The 14,492-nt window shown below is 71.7% G+C and overlaps 3 protein-coding genes across 3 annotated transcripts; all 3 read left to right on the top strand.

The window, feature by feature from the left end:
- Positions 1–48: 48 nt before the first annotated feature.
- AURANDRAFT_22805 (hypothetical protein) lies at positions 49–2,916 on the top strand (the record flags this gene model as incomplete). The annotated part of the gene is made up of 1 exon (XM_009036839.1): positions 49–2,916. The coding sequence occupies one exon, from the start codon at positions 49–51 to the stop codon at positions 2,914–2,916; it is 2,868 nt and encodes a 955-aa protein (XP_009035087.1).
- Positions 2,917–6,837: 3,921 nt separating this feature from the next.
- On the top strand, positions 6,838–7,340 carry AURANDRAFT_59975 (hypothetical protein; the record flags this gene model as incomplete). Its single annotated transcript, XM_009036841.1, has 1 exon — positions 6,838–7,340. A coding segment is annotated over one exon (477 nt), but the record flags the coding sequence as incomplete, so codon positions are not given.
- A 2,525-nt stretch (positions 7,341–9,865) lies between these two features.
- Positions 9,866–10,681, top strand: AURANDRAFT_23630 (hypothetical protein; the record flags this gene model as incomplete). The annotated part of the gene is made up of 1 exon (XM_009036843.1): positions 9,866–10,681. One exon carries the CDS (start codon positions 9,866–9,868, stop codon positions 10,679–10,681), a length of 816 nt encoding a protein of 271 aa, XP_009035091.1.
- Positions 10,682–14,492: the final 3,811 nt, after the last annotated feature.

The raw sequence follows: 14,492 nt of genomic DNA, 5'->3' as shown, positions 1-14,492 counted from the left end.
CGCCCGCACGACCACCGCTGCCGCAGCCAAGCAAAGCCGATGCGCCTGATGGTGCTCCTCGCGTTCGCCGCCCGCGGCGCCCGCGCGCTCCGGTCCGGCGGCGGCGCGCGCGCCCGGCTGCCGTCGCTGCGGTCGCCGCGGCCGTCGCTCGGTCCGCGGCGCACGTCGACGCTGGACCAGCCCGCCGTGCGGCCCTTCCTCGGCGCCGGCGAGGCCCTGCCGAGCAAGTACGACTTCTCGACGGAGGGGTCGCTCTACGCGTGGTGGGAGGCCCAGGGCCTCTTCGAGCCGAGCGACGCCGAGCACCCGCGCGGCGCGTACACGTGCCCCATGCCGCCGCCGAACGTCACGGGGCGGCTCCACCTCGGCCACGCCATGTTCGTCGCGCTCCAGGACATCCTCGCGCGGTTCCACCGCGCGCGCGGGCGGCCGACGCTCTGGCTCCCCGGCACGGACCACGCGGGCATCGCGACGCAGCTCCTCGTCGAGCGCGCGCTCGCGAGCGAGGGCTCGCCGACGCGGGCGGAGCTCGGCCGCGACAAGTTCCTCGAGCGCGTCTGGCGGTGGAAGGACGAGAACGGCGGCGCGATCACGTCGCAGATGCGGCGCCTCGGCGCGTCCGCGGACTGGAGCCGCGAGAAGTTCACGCTCGACGACGACATGAGCCGCGCCGTCACGGAGGCCTTCGTGCGCCTCCACGAGAAGGGGCTCGTGTACCGCGGGAGCCGCATGGTCAACTGGTCGCCGAACCTGGGCACCGCGGTGTCCGACTTGGAGGTCGAGTTCGAGGAGCGCGAGGGCCTGCTCTACTACTTCAAGTACGGCGTCGCGGGCTCCGACGACTTCCTGCCCGTGGCGACGTCGCGGCCGGAGACCATCCTCGGCGACACGGCGGTCTGCGTGAACCCGGCCGACGACCGCTACGCGCACCTCGTGGGCAAGGAGTGCGTCGTGCCCATGTCCGGCGGGCGCACGGTGCCGATCCTCGCCGACGACTACGTCGACATCGAGTTCGGCACGGGCGCGCTCAAGGTGACGCCGGGCCACGACGCGAACGACTACGAGATCGGGCTCCGGCAGGACCTGCCCGTGATCAACATCCTCAACGGCGACGGCACGCTCAACGACAACGGCGGCGCCTACGCGGGCCTCGACCGCTTCGCGTGCCGCAAGCAGATCTGGGCCGACATGGACGAGGCCGGGCTCGTGATCAAGACCGAAAAGTACGCGTCGCGCGTGCCCATCTCGCAGCGGGGCGGCGAGGTCATCGAGCCCCTCGTGTCGACGCAGTGGTTCGTGAACACGACGGTCATGGGCGCGCGCGGCGTCGACGCCGTGCGCAATGGCGACATCAAGATCGTGCCCAAGCGCTTCGAGAAGGAGTGGTACAACTGGCTCGAGAACATCCAGGACTGGTGCGTGTCGCGCCAGCTCTGGTGGGGCCACCAGATCCCCGTCTGGTACGCCGCGGGCCACGACGGCTACTTTTGCGCGCGGTCCGAGGACGACGCGCGCGCCCAGGCGCGGGCCGCGGGCGTCGACGACGGTACCGCGCTGACGCGGGACCCGGACGTGCTCGACACGTGGTTCTCCAGCGGCCTCTGGCCCTTCGCGACCGTGGGCTGGCCCGACGCGACGCCGGACTTCTCCAAGTTCTACCCGGCGACGTGCCTCGAGACGGGCTACGACATCCTCTTCTTCTGGGTCGCGCGCATGGTCATGCTGGGCCTCGAGTTCACGGGCGAGTCGCCCTTCGAGGTCATCTACATGCACGGCCTCGTCCGCGACAAGAACAACGAGAAGATGTCCAAGACCAAGGGCAACGTCGTCGACCCGCTCGACGTCGTCGACGAGTTCGGCGCGGACGCGCTCCGCTTCAGCCTCGTGACGGGCGTGACGCCGGGCCAGGACGTGCCCCTGTCCATGGACAAGGTCAAGGAGAACCGCAACTTCTGCAACAAGATCTGGAACGCGGCGCGGTTCCTCGAGCCCAAGCTCGCGGGCGCGACGCCGAGCGACGGGCCCATCCAGGCGGCGGAGCTCGCGGCCATGCCCGTCTTCGAGCGCTACATCGTCTCCAAGGCGCACGAGTGCGCGGAGGCGTCGGCGGCGGCGCTCGAGGACTACGCCATCGGCGACGCGGGGCGGCGCGCCTACGAGTTCTTCTACAACGAGTTCGCGGACTGGTACGTCGAGGTGTCGAAGACGCGGTCCGGCGACGACGCCGAGGCGTCGCAGCGCGCGCTCGCGTACGCCTTCGAGGTCTGCCTCAAGCTCATCCACCCCTTCATGCCCCACGTCACGGAGTTCCTCTGGCAGAAGCTCTACAACGGCGCGGGCGACGAGCGCGCCGCGCTCATGGCCGCGCCGTACCCCGCGCTCGAGGGCGCGGCGCTCGCGTTTGACGAGTCTGCGGTGAGGCTCATGGAGTCGTGGAAGGGCCTCGTGCGCGCGCTGCGCAACATCCGCGCGGAGTACGGCATCGAGCCCGCCGTGAAGACGGGGCCGACGATCGTCTGCGAGGACGCGGCCCTCGCGGACCTCATCACGTCGGAATTGAAGGCGCTCGCGCTGTTGTCCAAGGTCGACCCGGACCGCGTCGCCGTCGTCGCCGCCAAGGCGGACGCGAACATCGACGCGGACGCGGTGCAGCTCGTCGTCGCCGACGGCCTCGAGGTCTACCTGCCCCAGGCGGACCTCGCGAAGGACGTCGCCAAGGAGCTCGACCGCCTCGGCCGCCAGGCGGAGAAGCTCGCCAAGGACATCGCGGGCCTCGAGGGCCGCCTCAAGAACCCGGGCTTCGCGGACAAGGCGCCGCCCAAGGTCGTCGACGAGACGCGCGCGCAGCTCGCGGAGAAGGTCGAGCAGAAGGCGACGCTCGACGCGTCCATCGCGGACCTCGAGGCGTCGAAGTAGCGGGGGCCCCGCCGCCTAATCGGCCCGTCGCGGAGCGTCGCGCGCGCGCCGCCCCGTCGGTGCCGCCCGGTCTTAGGGGCCCTCAGAGCTCGGGCTCCGCGGGGGGCTGCTCGACGCGGCGCGCGGAGACGACGCGGGAGAGGAGGGGGAACTCGGAGTCGATCATCTCCTCGCCCTTGAGGACCATGTTCGACGGGAGGACCTCCTCGCCGTAGCCGTCGTAGACCTGGTAGACGACGTCCCAGCCCTTGACGATCTTCCCGAAGGGCGTGTACTTGTAGTGGTCGAACTTCTTGTTGTGCTTCTTGTTGATGCTGAGCATCGTCGACCGCATGTTCTTCTCGACGGGGTTCGGCCGCTCGTTCGCGCCCCACGGCGCGAGGCTCACGGTGCGCTTCGCGTTGGTCCGCCGCACGGGCTCGTCCATGATGTGGCGGTGGTCGCGCCAGGTCAGCGCCACGTCGCTGATGGGCGAGATGCCGAGCTGCACGGCCTTGTCGTGCACGTAGTGGAAGCGCGTCTCGTCGTAGAAGCGGAGCTTGATCAGCGCGTCGAAGCGCTCGGCGGCGAGGGGCGCCCACTCCGGGTGCACCTCGACGACGAACATGGACTCCGACCCGTCGGGCAGCTCCACGTCGAACTCGCACCACCAGATCTTCGGCGCCCCGACGTGGTCCTCCATGAGGATCTGCCGGTAGCCCGTGTGCCAGGCGAGGAAGAAGCTCACGCTCAGCCCGCAGAGCATGACGAGCCGCGTCATCATCGCCACGAGGGGACTGTCCGGCTTGTGGGGCGGCGGCGCCGGCATCCTCGCGCTGCGGTCGGTTTTCGACAAGAGGCGAAGCCGCGCTGTGGGGGCGGGCAGCCTCCCGGGGCCAAGGTGCAGGTCAACATTGGCCGGAGGCTCTTTTTGCGGAGGTGATGGAATATGGATAAGCGCTGTTGACGCAGTGGCTAGCGCCGCAAACCGTGAGTCCCGATGCGCCCGCGCACCGCCGCCGGGTGCGTCGCGCTCGGCGCGTGCGCCTACGCCGCCTGCCTCTTCGGCTGGGAGATCAAGTGGGGCCACGACCTCATGCGCCGCGCGGCGCCCCTCGGCACGATGTTCCAGCTCCAGTGGGCCGCCGCGTGCGCCGCGCTCGTCGTGTCGGCGGCGTCTGCGGCGTGGGTCGCGCCGCGGCGGCTCCGCGACGCCGCGGCCGCCAAGGTCCCGCGCGCGGCGAGGGTCGGCGGCGGCGCGTCGCGGCTGCTCCTCGCCGTTTTAGGCCTCGCGGTCGTCCGCGTCGTCTCGCTCCACGCCGTCGCCGTCGTGCCCGGCCGCGCGGGCATGCCGGACCGCGCCGCGCTCCGCGAGGGCTCGCGCGCCGCCGCGCGGCTCGATCTGCTGAAATGGAACGCGTACCAGCTGGGCTGGGACGCGATGGTGCCCATGGCGCTCCTCGGCATCCCGACGGCCCAGTTCTCGCCGCCGCTCCGGGCCCTGGGGCTCCCCCACGAGGCGGCTATCGCGCTCCACCGCGTGCTCGGCCGCGCGACCGTCGGCTTGGTCGCCGCGCACGGCTGTGTGCAAATCAAATCTTCAACCCGACTTCAATGTGCGCGTATGCGAATGTTTTGACACGAGCACTTCCGCCGTGCTTCGAGAACTCGCTAAGAGCAATCGATTCGTCCAAAAATCAGCCGAATCGACTTCGATTTGACCGAGCTAGAGAATTCTCAAGTTTGGCCCCGACATCCCAGCTCACTGGTTGATTTGCACACAGGCGCACGGGTCGCTCTACGCGCTCACGTGGGGCCTCGAGCACGGCTGGACCTACGCCTGGGACGAGGCCCTCGCCGTGTGCCACCGCGGGCCGCGCCGGAAGCAGAACCGGGCCGAGGCGAAGCGGGGGTCCAAGCTCGTGACACCGCACGGCCGACGAGTGTCCCCCGAGACGCTCCGCCCTGTGTGGAAATCAACCACTGGTTTGGGGGGTCCCCACCAAACTTCAGATTTCTCTATCTCGGTCAAATCGAAGTCGATTCGGCTGATTTTTGGACGAATCGATTGCTCTCATCGAGTTCTCGAAGCACAGCAGAAAACCTCGCGTCGAAACGGTCGAATAAGCGCACATTGAAGTCGGGTTGCATATTTGATTTCCACACAGGCTCCGCCGCGCGTTCTCGCGGAGCTGCCTCGGCATCTCGAACTTCTTCGGCCTCTGCGCGCTCGTTGCGGGCGTGTTGCTCGGCGCCGCGAGCGTCCACGCCGTACGGCGCAAGAGCTACGGCGCGTTCCTCGCCGCGCACCAGCTCCACGTCGCGTGGTGGGTCCTCGCGTGCTGCCACTGGCCGGGCATGCTCTCCTTCGTCGCGCCGGCCCTCGTCTTCTTCGTCGCCGACGTCGCGCGGCGGCGCGCCTGCGAGCGGCGCGCGACCTGCACCGCGGAGGCCGGCGGGTCCGCGGCGACGCTGCGGGTGCCGCTCCCCGGCCACGCGGCGGCGGACCTCGTCGGCGGCGCGGTCCGCCTGCGGCGCGTCGGCGGCTGGGCCTGGCACCCCTTCACGATCGCCGGCGCCGCCGGCGGGCCGCGCGGCGTCGCCGCGGTCGTCCACGTCTTCGCGGACGGCCCGTGGACGCGCGCCTTGGTCGACGCCGCCGCGGCGCGCGGCGCCGTCGACCTCGACGTCCGCGGCCCGCTCCTCGCGCCGGCGGCCCTGGTCCGCCGGGCGGAGGACGCGGCGCGCGGCCGGCCCGCGCTCGTCGTCGCCGCGGGCTCGGGCCTCGCGCCCGCCGCCGCGTTCCTCCGGGCCGTCCGCGCGGCGCGGCCGGGGAAGGCCGCGCGCGTGCGCCTCGTCGCCGTCGTCCGGAGCGCGGACCAGCTCGCGTGCCTCCCGCGCTTCTGCCGGCCGGACGCGGACGGCGCGACGGGCGAGCCCTGGCTCTCCGCCGAGGCGCACGTCACGCGCGGCGGCGCCGCGCCGCGGGCCGCGGCCCCCCGGGCGCCGCCGCCCGCCGCGGAGGCGACGGCGAACCCGCTCTTTGACGCGGGCGACGTCGAGGAGGCCGACGCCGCGTGGCCCGAGGTCGCGGCCGCGGCGGCGCCGCCGCCGGCGGCGCCGGGCCCCGCGGGCGCCGACGACGCCGCGGCGCTCGTCGCCGCGGGCGCGGGCTTCCTCGCCGCGGCCTACGCCGTCGCGTGGCGCGACGACGCGCCCTTCGCCGCCCACGGCCCGACGCTCTTCAACGGAGGCGCGAGAGGCAACCCGAACGTCGTCGCCGGCGGGTTCTCGCTCGCCGCGTGCGCGTCCGCGGCCTACGCGGCCGCGGCCGCCGCGCTCTACGTCGCCGCGCGCGCGCGGCGGCGGCGGCGCGGCGCCTACGACGCCGTCGACGTCGAGCTCCGCGACGGCGGCGGCGCCGCGGCGGCCGTCGCGGGCGCCGGCCGGCCGGACCTCCTGGCTGTTGTCGCGCGCGCGGACGCGGCGCTCGGCGCGCGCGCGGACGTGCTCGCCGGCGGGCCGCAGCCGCTCCTCGACGGCCTCGAGGACGCGCTCGCCGGGCGGCCCGTCGACCGCCTGACCTGGGCCATGTAAGTGGGGACTGCTCTTGCGTCTCGCCGCGCCGCCCCGGCTGGACATATCTCCTCTCCCAGCCTCGTGGCCCAGCCAGCACCGCCCCCTGCGCGGCGCCGGGACGTCGTCGTCGACGAGCCGCCGCGTCGCGGCACGAGCGCGCAAGTGAGCGCGCGCTAGCGCGGCGTGCGGCCGGCGGCGGCGTCGGACAGCCTTCGGACCCCGGCGAGCGAAGTCGCAGTCACAGCTCGCCGGACAAGTCGACCGCCGCGTGGACGTACAGCCTCGACGCCGCCGCGCCCGCCGCCGACCATGCGCCGCATTTTGGCCCTGCTCGCCCTCGCGGCGTCCGCGCACGGTGCGGCGAAGAAGGACCCGAAGGAGTGCGAGGTCTGCATCGCGAACCTCGAGGCCATCGACGCCCTCATCGACAAGGACGAGAAGACGAGCAAGCAGAGCATCATGGAGGGCATCACGAAGCACTGCGGCGACCTGCAGAACGAGGCGCCGAACCCGAACCTGAACTCGCGGGACCGCAAGATGTGCTACTACTTCGAGCCCATCCGCGCGGCGATCGCGCAGCCGTTCTCCACGCGCATGCCCAAGGACCGCGTCTGCAAGCGGCTCAAGAAGGACAACGCGGAGATCTGCGAGGTCAAGTACCCCGTGCAGGTCGACGAGAACATCTCGCCCGAGGAGTTCCTCGCCAAGCTCAAGAAGATGCGCGTCAAGGAGCTCAAGGGCATCCTCAACGACCGCGGCGTCAAGTGCGAGGGCTGCCTCGAGAAGGACGACTTCATCAAGAGGATCGTCGAGACGAAGCACATGTCCACGGACCTCTAGGTGCCGCCTAACAGCAAACCGCGCGGGTCGGGCGCCTCGGACGCGGCCCGGAGGAACGCGAGGAGCGAGGGAGCGCCCGCGTCGAGGTCCGCGAAGCGTTGTTCCGCGAGGCGCCGGTCGTAGGCGTAGGCGTAGTAGGTCGCCGGCGCGGAGACGACGTGGGCGACGTCGGCGAAGGGCCGCGGGTCGACGCGGCCGTGTCCGACGCGCCGCGCCGCGGCCTCCGCCGCGGCGAAGTAGGGCGGAGGCGCGGGCCCGTGGAGCTCGAGGTCGAAGTAGGCGAGCGCCAGCTGGTGCGCCGCGTCCGTCGCCGCCGTCTTCCCGCGCCGCGCCGCCGCCGCGGCCGCGTGGGCCGCCGCGGCCGCGCCGTCGCCGCGGAAGAGGAAACGGAGCGTCTTTTCTCGTCCCGCGAGCGCCTCGAAAGCCGTCGACGGGAGCTCGGCGACGTCCGTGGCGCCGCGCGTGCCGCTCAGGTGCTGCGTCGTCGACGACGCCAGCGCCGCGTGGAGCGCGTGGCCCCACTCGTGCGCGAGCGACGCGAGCTCCGCGGCGCCGACGACTTCGGGCAAAGAGGCGACGAGCGCGGCCGCCGCGGGCTGGCGCGCGGGCGCCTGTAGGCCCCAGGCCTCGCGCACTACCGCGCGGCCGTCCGGCGCCGCGAGGGGCGCGCCGCCGTCGACGTCGCAGCCGCAGCGGACCGCGTAGAGCCTGTGTGCAAATCAACCAGTGAGCTGGGACGTCGGGGCCAAACTTCAGAACTCTCTATCTCGGTCAAATCGAAGTCGATTCGGCTGATTTTTGGACGGATCGATTGCTCTCGTCGAGTTCTCGAAGCACAGCAGAAAGCTTTGCGTCGAAACTGTCGCATACGCGCACATTGAATTCGGGTTGAAGATTTGATTTCCACACAGCGTAGAGCGCGGGCGCCGGCGGTTTCCCCGGCCGCGGGACCAAATCCAAAAAAACCGCGCCGGCGAGCGCGCCGCCGTCGAAGAGCTCGACCTTGGTGACGCCGTCGGCCCAGGCCTCGCCGGGCGCGAGCGCCGCGTCGCGCGCGGCGACGCCGGGGAACAGCTCCGCCGTCGCGCGGCGGACGACCGCGTCGACCGCGTCCTCGCGCCGCCACGTCGCCGGCGCCGGCGCCGACGCGAGGAGGAGTTGTCGGCCGAGATGCGCGTCCCAGGGCTCCAGCGCGGCGACGCCGACGAGCGCCGCGGCCGCGGCGCGCTCCGCGGCCGCGGCCGGCGCGACGCGCGCGGCCTCGCGGCCCAGGAAGTCGAGGGCGCCCGCGACGCCGCCGACGAGCGTCGCCGGCGGGCCGCCGAGCGCGAGGGCCGCGTGCGACTCGAAGCCCAGCGCCTTCGCCGCCGCGCGCCGCGCGGCCGCGAGCGCGTCGACGCGCGCCGCGCCCTCGGACGCCGCGACCGCGGCCGCGTGGCGCTCCCAGAGGAGTTTCCGCGCCGCCCGGTCCCGCGAGGCGCCGAGCGCGGCGTCGACGACGGCGCCGTGGCCGCGGACGTCGACGGAGGCGCCGTCGGCCGAGGGCGCCGCGAGGCCGTCGCCGTAGGCGGCGGCGACGGCGCGCGCGACGGCCGCCGCGTCGCCGCAGGGCACGCGCCAGACCTCGCCGCCGTCGTCCCAGGGCTGCGCCGCGGCGAACTCGAGGTCGTGGAGCTCGCGGCGCCGCGCGGCGGCCGCGGCCCGGTCGCCCGGGTTTTCCAACGCGCAGCCGTCGCGCTCGAACTCCGCGGCGAGGGACGCGGCGGCGGCGGCGGCGCTAAACGGCAGGGTTTCGCGCGCCGCGCACCGCACGGCGGCGTAGACGCCGCGGTCCACGTTCAGCGCCTCCATCGCGCCCGCGACGCGCCGGAACGCGCCGTGCGCCGCGGACCGCCACTCGGGACGCGCGTCCGCGGACCGGCACAGCTCCGCCGGGTCCAGCACGGCGCAGAGCGCGTTCGACATGCGGTCCACGAGCCGCAGCGCGCGCCGCGGGTCCTCCGCCGCGACGGCGGCGGCGCGGCAGGCCGCCACGTCCGCCAGGGCCTCGGAGGCCAGGGCGTCCCAGTCGCCGGGCTGCCGCAACTTGCCGATCCCCGCGAAGCCGAAGCGCGCGCGCGTCGCGCGCATGGCGGCGACGCGTGCGCTCGCAGTTGGGCGGTTCTATGGCGCGTGCACCATCGATCGGCGCGTTCTTGCACCCATCGTGCACTTTTTGTTTGAAGTTTTTTGCTGTGGCAATAAATCTGTGGCAAAAAATGGCATGCCCTGCTAATAGGCGCAGGTAACAACAGCGGCGTCGTCAATCCTGCAGGCCTGCAGCCCTACACGGCACTCTTTTGTCGCTATCAGTCTTGCTCTGCTCATGCACATGAGACGCGCGCCCTCGAACGAGCGCCTCGACGCGTCGCGCGGCGCCACGCGGCGCGCCGTCGCCGCGCGGACGACGGCGCCGAAGCGCGGCGGCGTGCTCGTGCGCCTCCTGCCGGACAAGCCCACGGCCGCCGCGGGCCTCGGCTTGCTCGCGGCGGCCTGCCTGCTGCTCCTGCGCATGCCGGCGCCCGCGCCGCAGCTCCGGCCCTACGCGCCGGGCCCGCCCACCGCCGCGCTCTCCCCGCCCGGCGAGTGCGCGCTCGACGCGTCGTGGCGGCCGCTGCCGCTTGCCGCGCGGCGGTACGTGAGCCGCGACGCCGTGCTGCTCCGCTTCGGCCTCGACGCCGGCGAGTCGCTGCGGCTGCCGACCTGCGCCTGCCTCCTCGCGCGGGCCGGCGGCGTCGTCCGGCCCTACACGCCCGTGTCGACGAACGCGCTCGTCGGGTCCTTCGAGCTCCTGGTCAAGGTCTACGCGGGCGCCGGGCTGAGCGCGCGGCTCGCCGAGCTGCCCATCGGCGACACCGTCGACTTCAGCCACGTCCCGAAGAACGTCAAAGTGCAGTTTCCCTTCGGCGCCGCCCACCTGGCCATGATCGCGGGCGGCTCGGGCGTCACGCCCATGCTCCAGGCGCTCCACGCGGTCCTCGGCTCGCCGGGCGACGAGACGGCCGTGACGGTCCTCGCGAGCCACAAGACGCGCGAGGACGCCCTCGCCGTCGAGGCCCTCGACGCCTGGGCCGACGCGCACCCGCGGCTCACCGTCGTCACCACGCTGACGCGCGAGCCCGCGGGCTCCGCGTGGGCCGGCCGCCGCGGCCGCGTCGACGCGCGGCTCGTCTCCGAGTACGTCGCGCCGCCCCACGCGGACGTGAAGGTCTTCGTCTGCGGGCCGCCGGGCATGTACGAGGCGCTCGCCGGCCCCCGCGACGACCCGGCGCTCGCCGGGCTCCTCCGGGACCTGGGCTACGCGGCGGACCAGGTCGTAAAGTTCTAGCGCGACGATCTAGCACGCGGTGATGGCGACGATCTTCACCTTGTCACCGGTACCGTGAGGCGGTGCGCAAGGTCAACGGAACCGCGCCTTCCAACGACCTCTGTCACTTCGGAACATTTGGTTCTGGTCTTGGAGCCCGAATCCAAATTCGGACGGTTCGATTGCAATGGAAGAGGTACAATCCGGACACTTGAAGCTCACGTAGTCTTGGTGTCCGTGGAACTTTTCGTAGATTGTACCAAATCTTCGATCCCATCTGCCCCCGCATTGTGGGCACTCTAGCTCGACCACTCCGTACGGTGGAAGCTCCACCCGCTCCTTCGGCACCGGATGTGTCCATGATTTCTTGATGATCGGAACTTCATTCCCTCCCTCGAGCGCCATGGCAGCGGCAGAGTAGCGCTCTTCGAGCTGCTTCGGCACGCGCCGCTTAGCGTCGTCGATCATCTCGAGCTGCTCGCGAACTGGGTCGAGCACGGCGTTGAGCGCCGTCGTCACTTCAGACGCATAGAAAGGCCGCGCGAGCGCCAGCCGGGCGCGCGCGCAGTCCTCCGACGGGTTGACCTTGGCCTCTAGGTCCGCGATCGCGCGGTCCTGCGCGCCCGTCAGCTTCGCGCACTCCGCGAGCCACATCTCAAGTTTCGCTCCGCGCGCGCGGCGAGGTTCGTCGGGCAGGACGATGAGCTCGCGGCGCGCCTTCGCCTCGGCCAGGAGCGCGACATTTTCGTCGTAGTCGCGCCGCAGGCGGTCGTTGAGCCCGCTCCAGTCGTCGGCCGGCGGCGGAGGGAGAGCGGTTCCGAGGTCGCTGCGCCGCCCGAGGCCGTCGAGCGAAGAGCGTCGCACAGGGCTCGCCGAGCGGTCGCGGCCCTGGCTGTGGCGCGACCGGGCAGAGTCGGGGGGCGAACGGCGCGCGCCGCGCAGCTGCGACGGAGACGACGGCGGCGTCAGCTGCATGGTCGACAGCACTTGGTCGCTGTGGCAATCCTCAAGCGACGTGTTGAAGAGCCGCGCGTCGTGATAGGCGTCGTCTCCGGCCGCGCCCCTGCTCCCGCGACTGCCGCGCCCCTGCTCCCGCGCCTTCCCCGCACATCCGCAACATCGTCCGTCATGGGAGCAGCATCCGCCACGACATTGTTCCAGCGTTACGATGGAAGCGGCGGCTACGTGTCGAAGCTCCGCAAGGCTTTGCCGCGCGCGGCCTTCCTCCTCCTCGTCGCCGCGTCCGCGGCGTGGCACTTCGGCGTCGACAACTACGCGGACCAGCGTGACAGCAACGTTTCACTGCTCTCGCGCGAGTTTTCATTCTCGCTTGCCAGGACGGAAAGAAACCTCGACAAGATTCGGGCGCGCTTCTTCATGCCGAACGCGGTGCTCCGGGACGCGGAGCGAATCACCGTGGAATGCATCCTCGGCGCGGGCGTAATCACGAGCGCCTGGAAGAAGGGACCGCTGCAAAGAATCGCGCCAGGCGGCGAGACCTCGTTCCTCGTCGGTACAGCCTTCGCCGGGATCGTCGCCGACGCCCAGGGGCTCATCTCGCTGCCCGAGGCGACTATCGTTGCGGCGGCGTGCTTCTACGGCGTCTACTCAATACTGGGCGCTTTCTTCCGGTTCTTCTGGTACGAGGGGACTGACGACCTCGAACCGAGGAGGAATCGACTGGGCCTGTTCGTTCTTCTCGTGCTGATGAAGGCCCAGCTGTGCCTGTTCCAGGCCACGGTCTGGGCCGGCCTGAGGTCCATGCAGGCAACATCAACCTTCAAGCCGGACCCGCGTCGCTGGGAGGAATTTTTCGAGTCCGCAAGCGACGTGCGGACGCCGGACCCCTACGGTCCCGACGACGACGACCTGAACGAGCCCATGGACGAGTTCGAGGCGGCGGCCGCGGCGGAGGACGGGCCGCAGATCCCCAAGGAGAGTATGGACCAGCCGACGGACGAGGATTTCTTCTACACGGGCCTGCTCGACAACGGCCGGCGGAGGAAGAATGAGATGTTCCGCGAGACGTGGGAGGGGCGGGCGGCGACGAACATGAACAACGTGCAGGGGTCGGGCGTCTTCGACGGCGACCACGCGGACGAGGACCGGGCGCACGCGGCTACGTGCCCGCTGCCGAGCTGGATGGCGAACATGTTCACGAAGTCGGCGCTCGTCGCGTCGCTCGGCGCGACCTACGCGAAGGTGCGAAACCTCATGATGGGCCAGACTCTCGCGCCCCGGCCCGGGCTCGTCTGGGTCGTGTGGCTCCGGGTCCCGCGCATGGAGATCGAGGAGCTCCCGCCGTTGTTCGTCTCGGACGTCTGCCGCCCGTTCAAGGTGCTTGGCGCTTACTTGGGCTTTTGTTTGGCCATGTACATGGAGGTTCGACGGACCAGCTTGCACCTCTTACTTTGCATCGCCTACACCATGCGGTGGCGCTGGAACTCCCGCGCACCGCCCTCGGGCATCGTCGACTGCGGCCGCGTCGCGGGCACGAGCGTCGTCGACCACCGCTACCACGTCCCGTCGTTCTCCTTCGACGAGCCCGCGCCCAAGCACCTCATCGCTTATCTCTTCCAATTCCTCATGTGGTGCTGGATCACTTGGCCGGCGCTGATCTTAGGGTTCGCGTACCGCGCGGCTCTGTACGACCGCGCGACGGGCAACTTCGTCGCCGATTCCGGCGCCTCGCGGCGCGGATCGACGAAGGCCGAGCTTCCGGCCTTCCCCGCGCGCGTCGTCCTCCACGACGACCCCGCGGCCTACCTCGCCGACCAGCGGCCCTTCGTCCACGTGCTGAACATCGAGGCGCTGCGGCCGTGCCTCCGCGAGCTCCAGCCCGCACAGCTCCTCGCGCGCATGCTCGCCCTAAGCTGAGGGGCCTTCGCCCCGACCCGTCCCCATCTGACGCCTCCCGCCGCGTAAGCTACGGCGTCGCCGAGTCTCCCGTGCAACATCTCGTCGCTGAATCGCAACATAGCAAATTTGCCAGAGGCTATGTAGGACCCCTATTCGCGGTCTGAGGGACGCCCCACACTCGCCAGCATGTCGTGGCTCCCGGGGCGCAAGTCGACGACGCGCGACTCGCGGTCGTCCGCGGCGCCGAAGCCGCCGCCGCCGTCGCAGCCGGCGCAGCCGGTCGAGCTTCCCCTGGGCGACGCCCACCCGCCGGCGGGGCGGACGTGCTTCACCTGCGGCCTGCCGAGCAGCTTCCGCTGCGCCTGCGGCGTGGACTACTGCGACTGCTGCGGCACCTGCCGCCGCGGGCAGGGCTGCGTCGAGTGCGGCCGCCGCATCGAGTGCGCCGAGTGCAAGGAGTGCGCGGAGGCCTTCCTCCAACACCTGCCGCCGGAGCTGCGCGCAACCCCCTGGATCACCGCCGTCCCGCCGGAGCCGCGCTAGGTCCTCCCGTCGCGCGCGCGGTCCTCGCGACGCTTCGCCGCCGCGCTCGACGCGAGGCGGCGGCCGCGGTGGCCGCTCCGCGCGGCCCCGCCGCGCGTCGGGGGGAGCTAAGGCGTGTTTTAGGAGCCCCCGGCGCGGCCCGGCGCGCTCATCGATTCCACCAGGAGGACGCCTTCTTCGCCGCGCCCTCGTCGCGCGCGCCCGTGCCGCCGCGGAGCGTCCGCGGCCCCGCGGCGACCTTCTCGACGATCGTCGGCTTCTTGTTGAGGAGCTTGAGCTCGAGCTCCTTGACGAGCTTGGCGAGCTGCTGCGTCTCCGCCGTCGCGGCCGCGAAGCCGTCGCTCGACTCGCGCTCGAGCGCGAGGATGCGCTCGTCGCGGAGCGCGATCATCTTCGCGGACTCGCCGAGGTTGAGCTCGAGGGCCGCGTA

This window comes from Aureococcus anophagefferens (genome assembly GCF_000186865.1).
Source record: "Aureococcus anophagefferens unplaced genomic scaffold AURANscaffold_5, whole genome shotgun sequence".
In the NCBI taxonomy this organism is placed as follows: Eukaryota; class Pelagophyceae; order Pelagomonadales; family Pelagomonadaceae; genus Aureococcus; species Aureococcus anophagefferens.
This window is presented reverse-complemented; position numbering and strand designations above follow the sequence as displayed.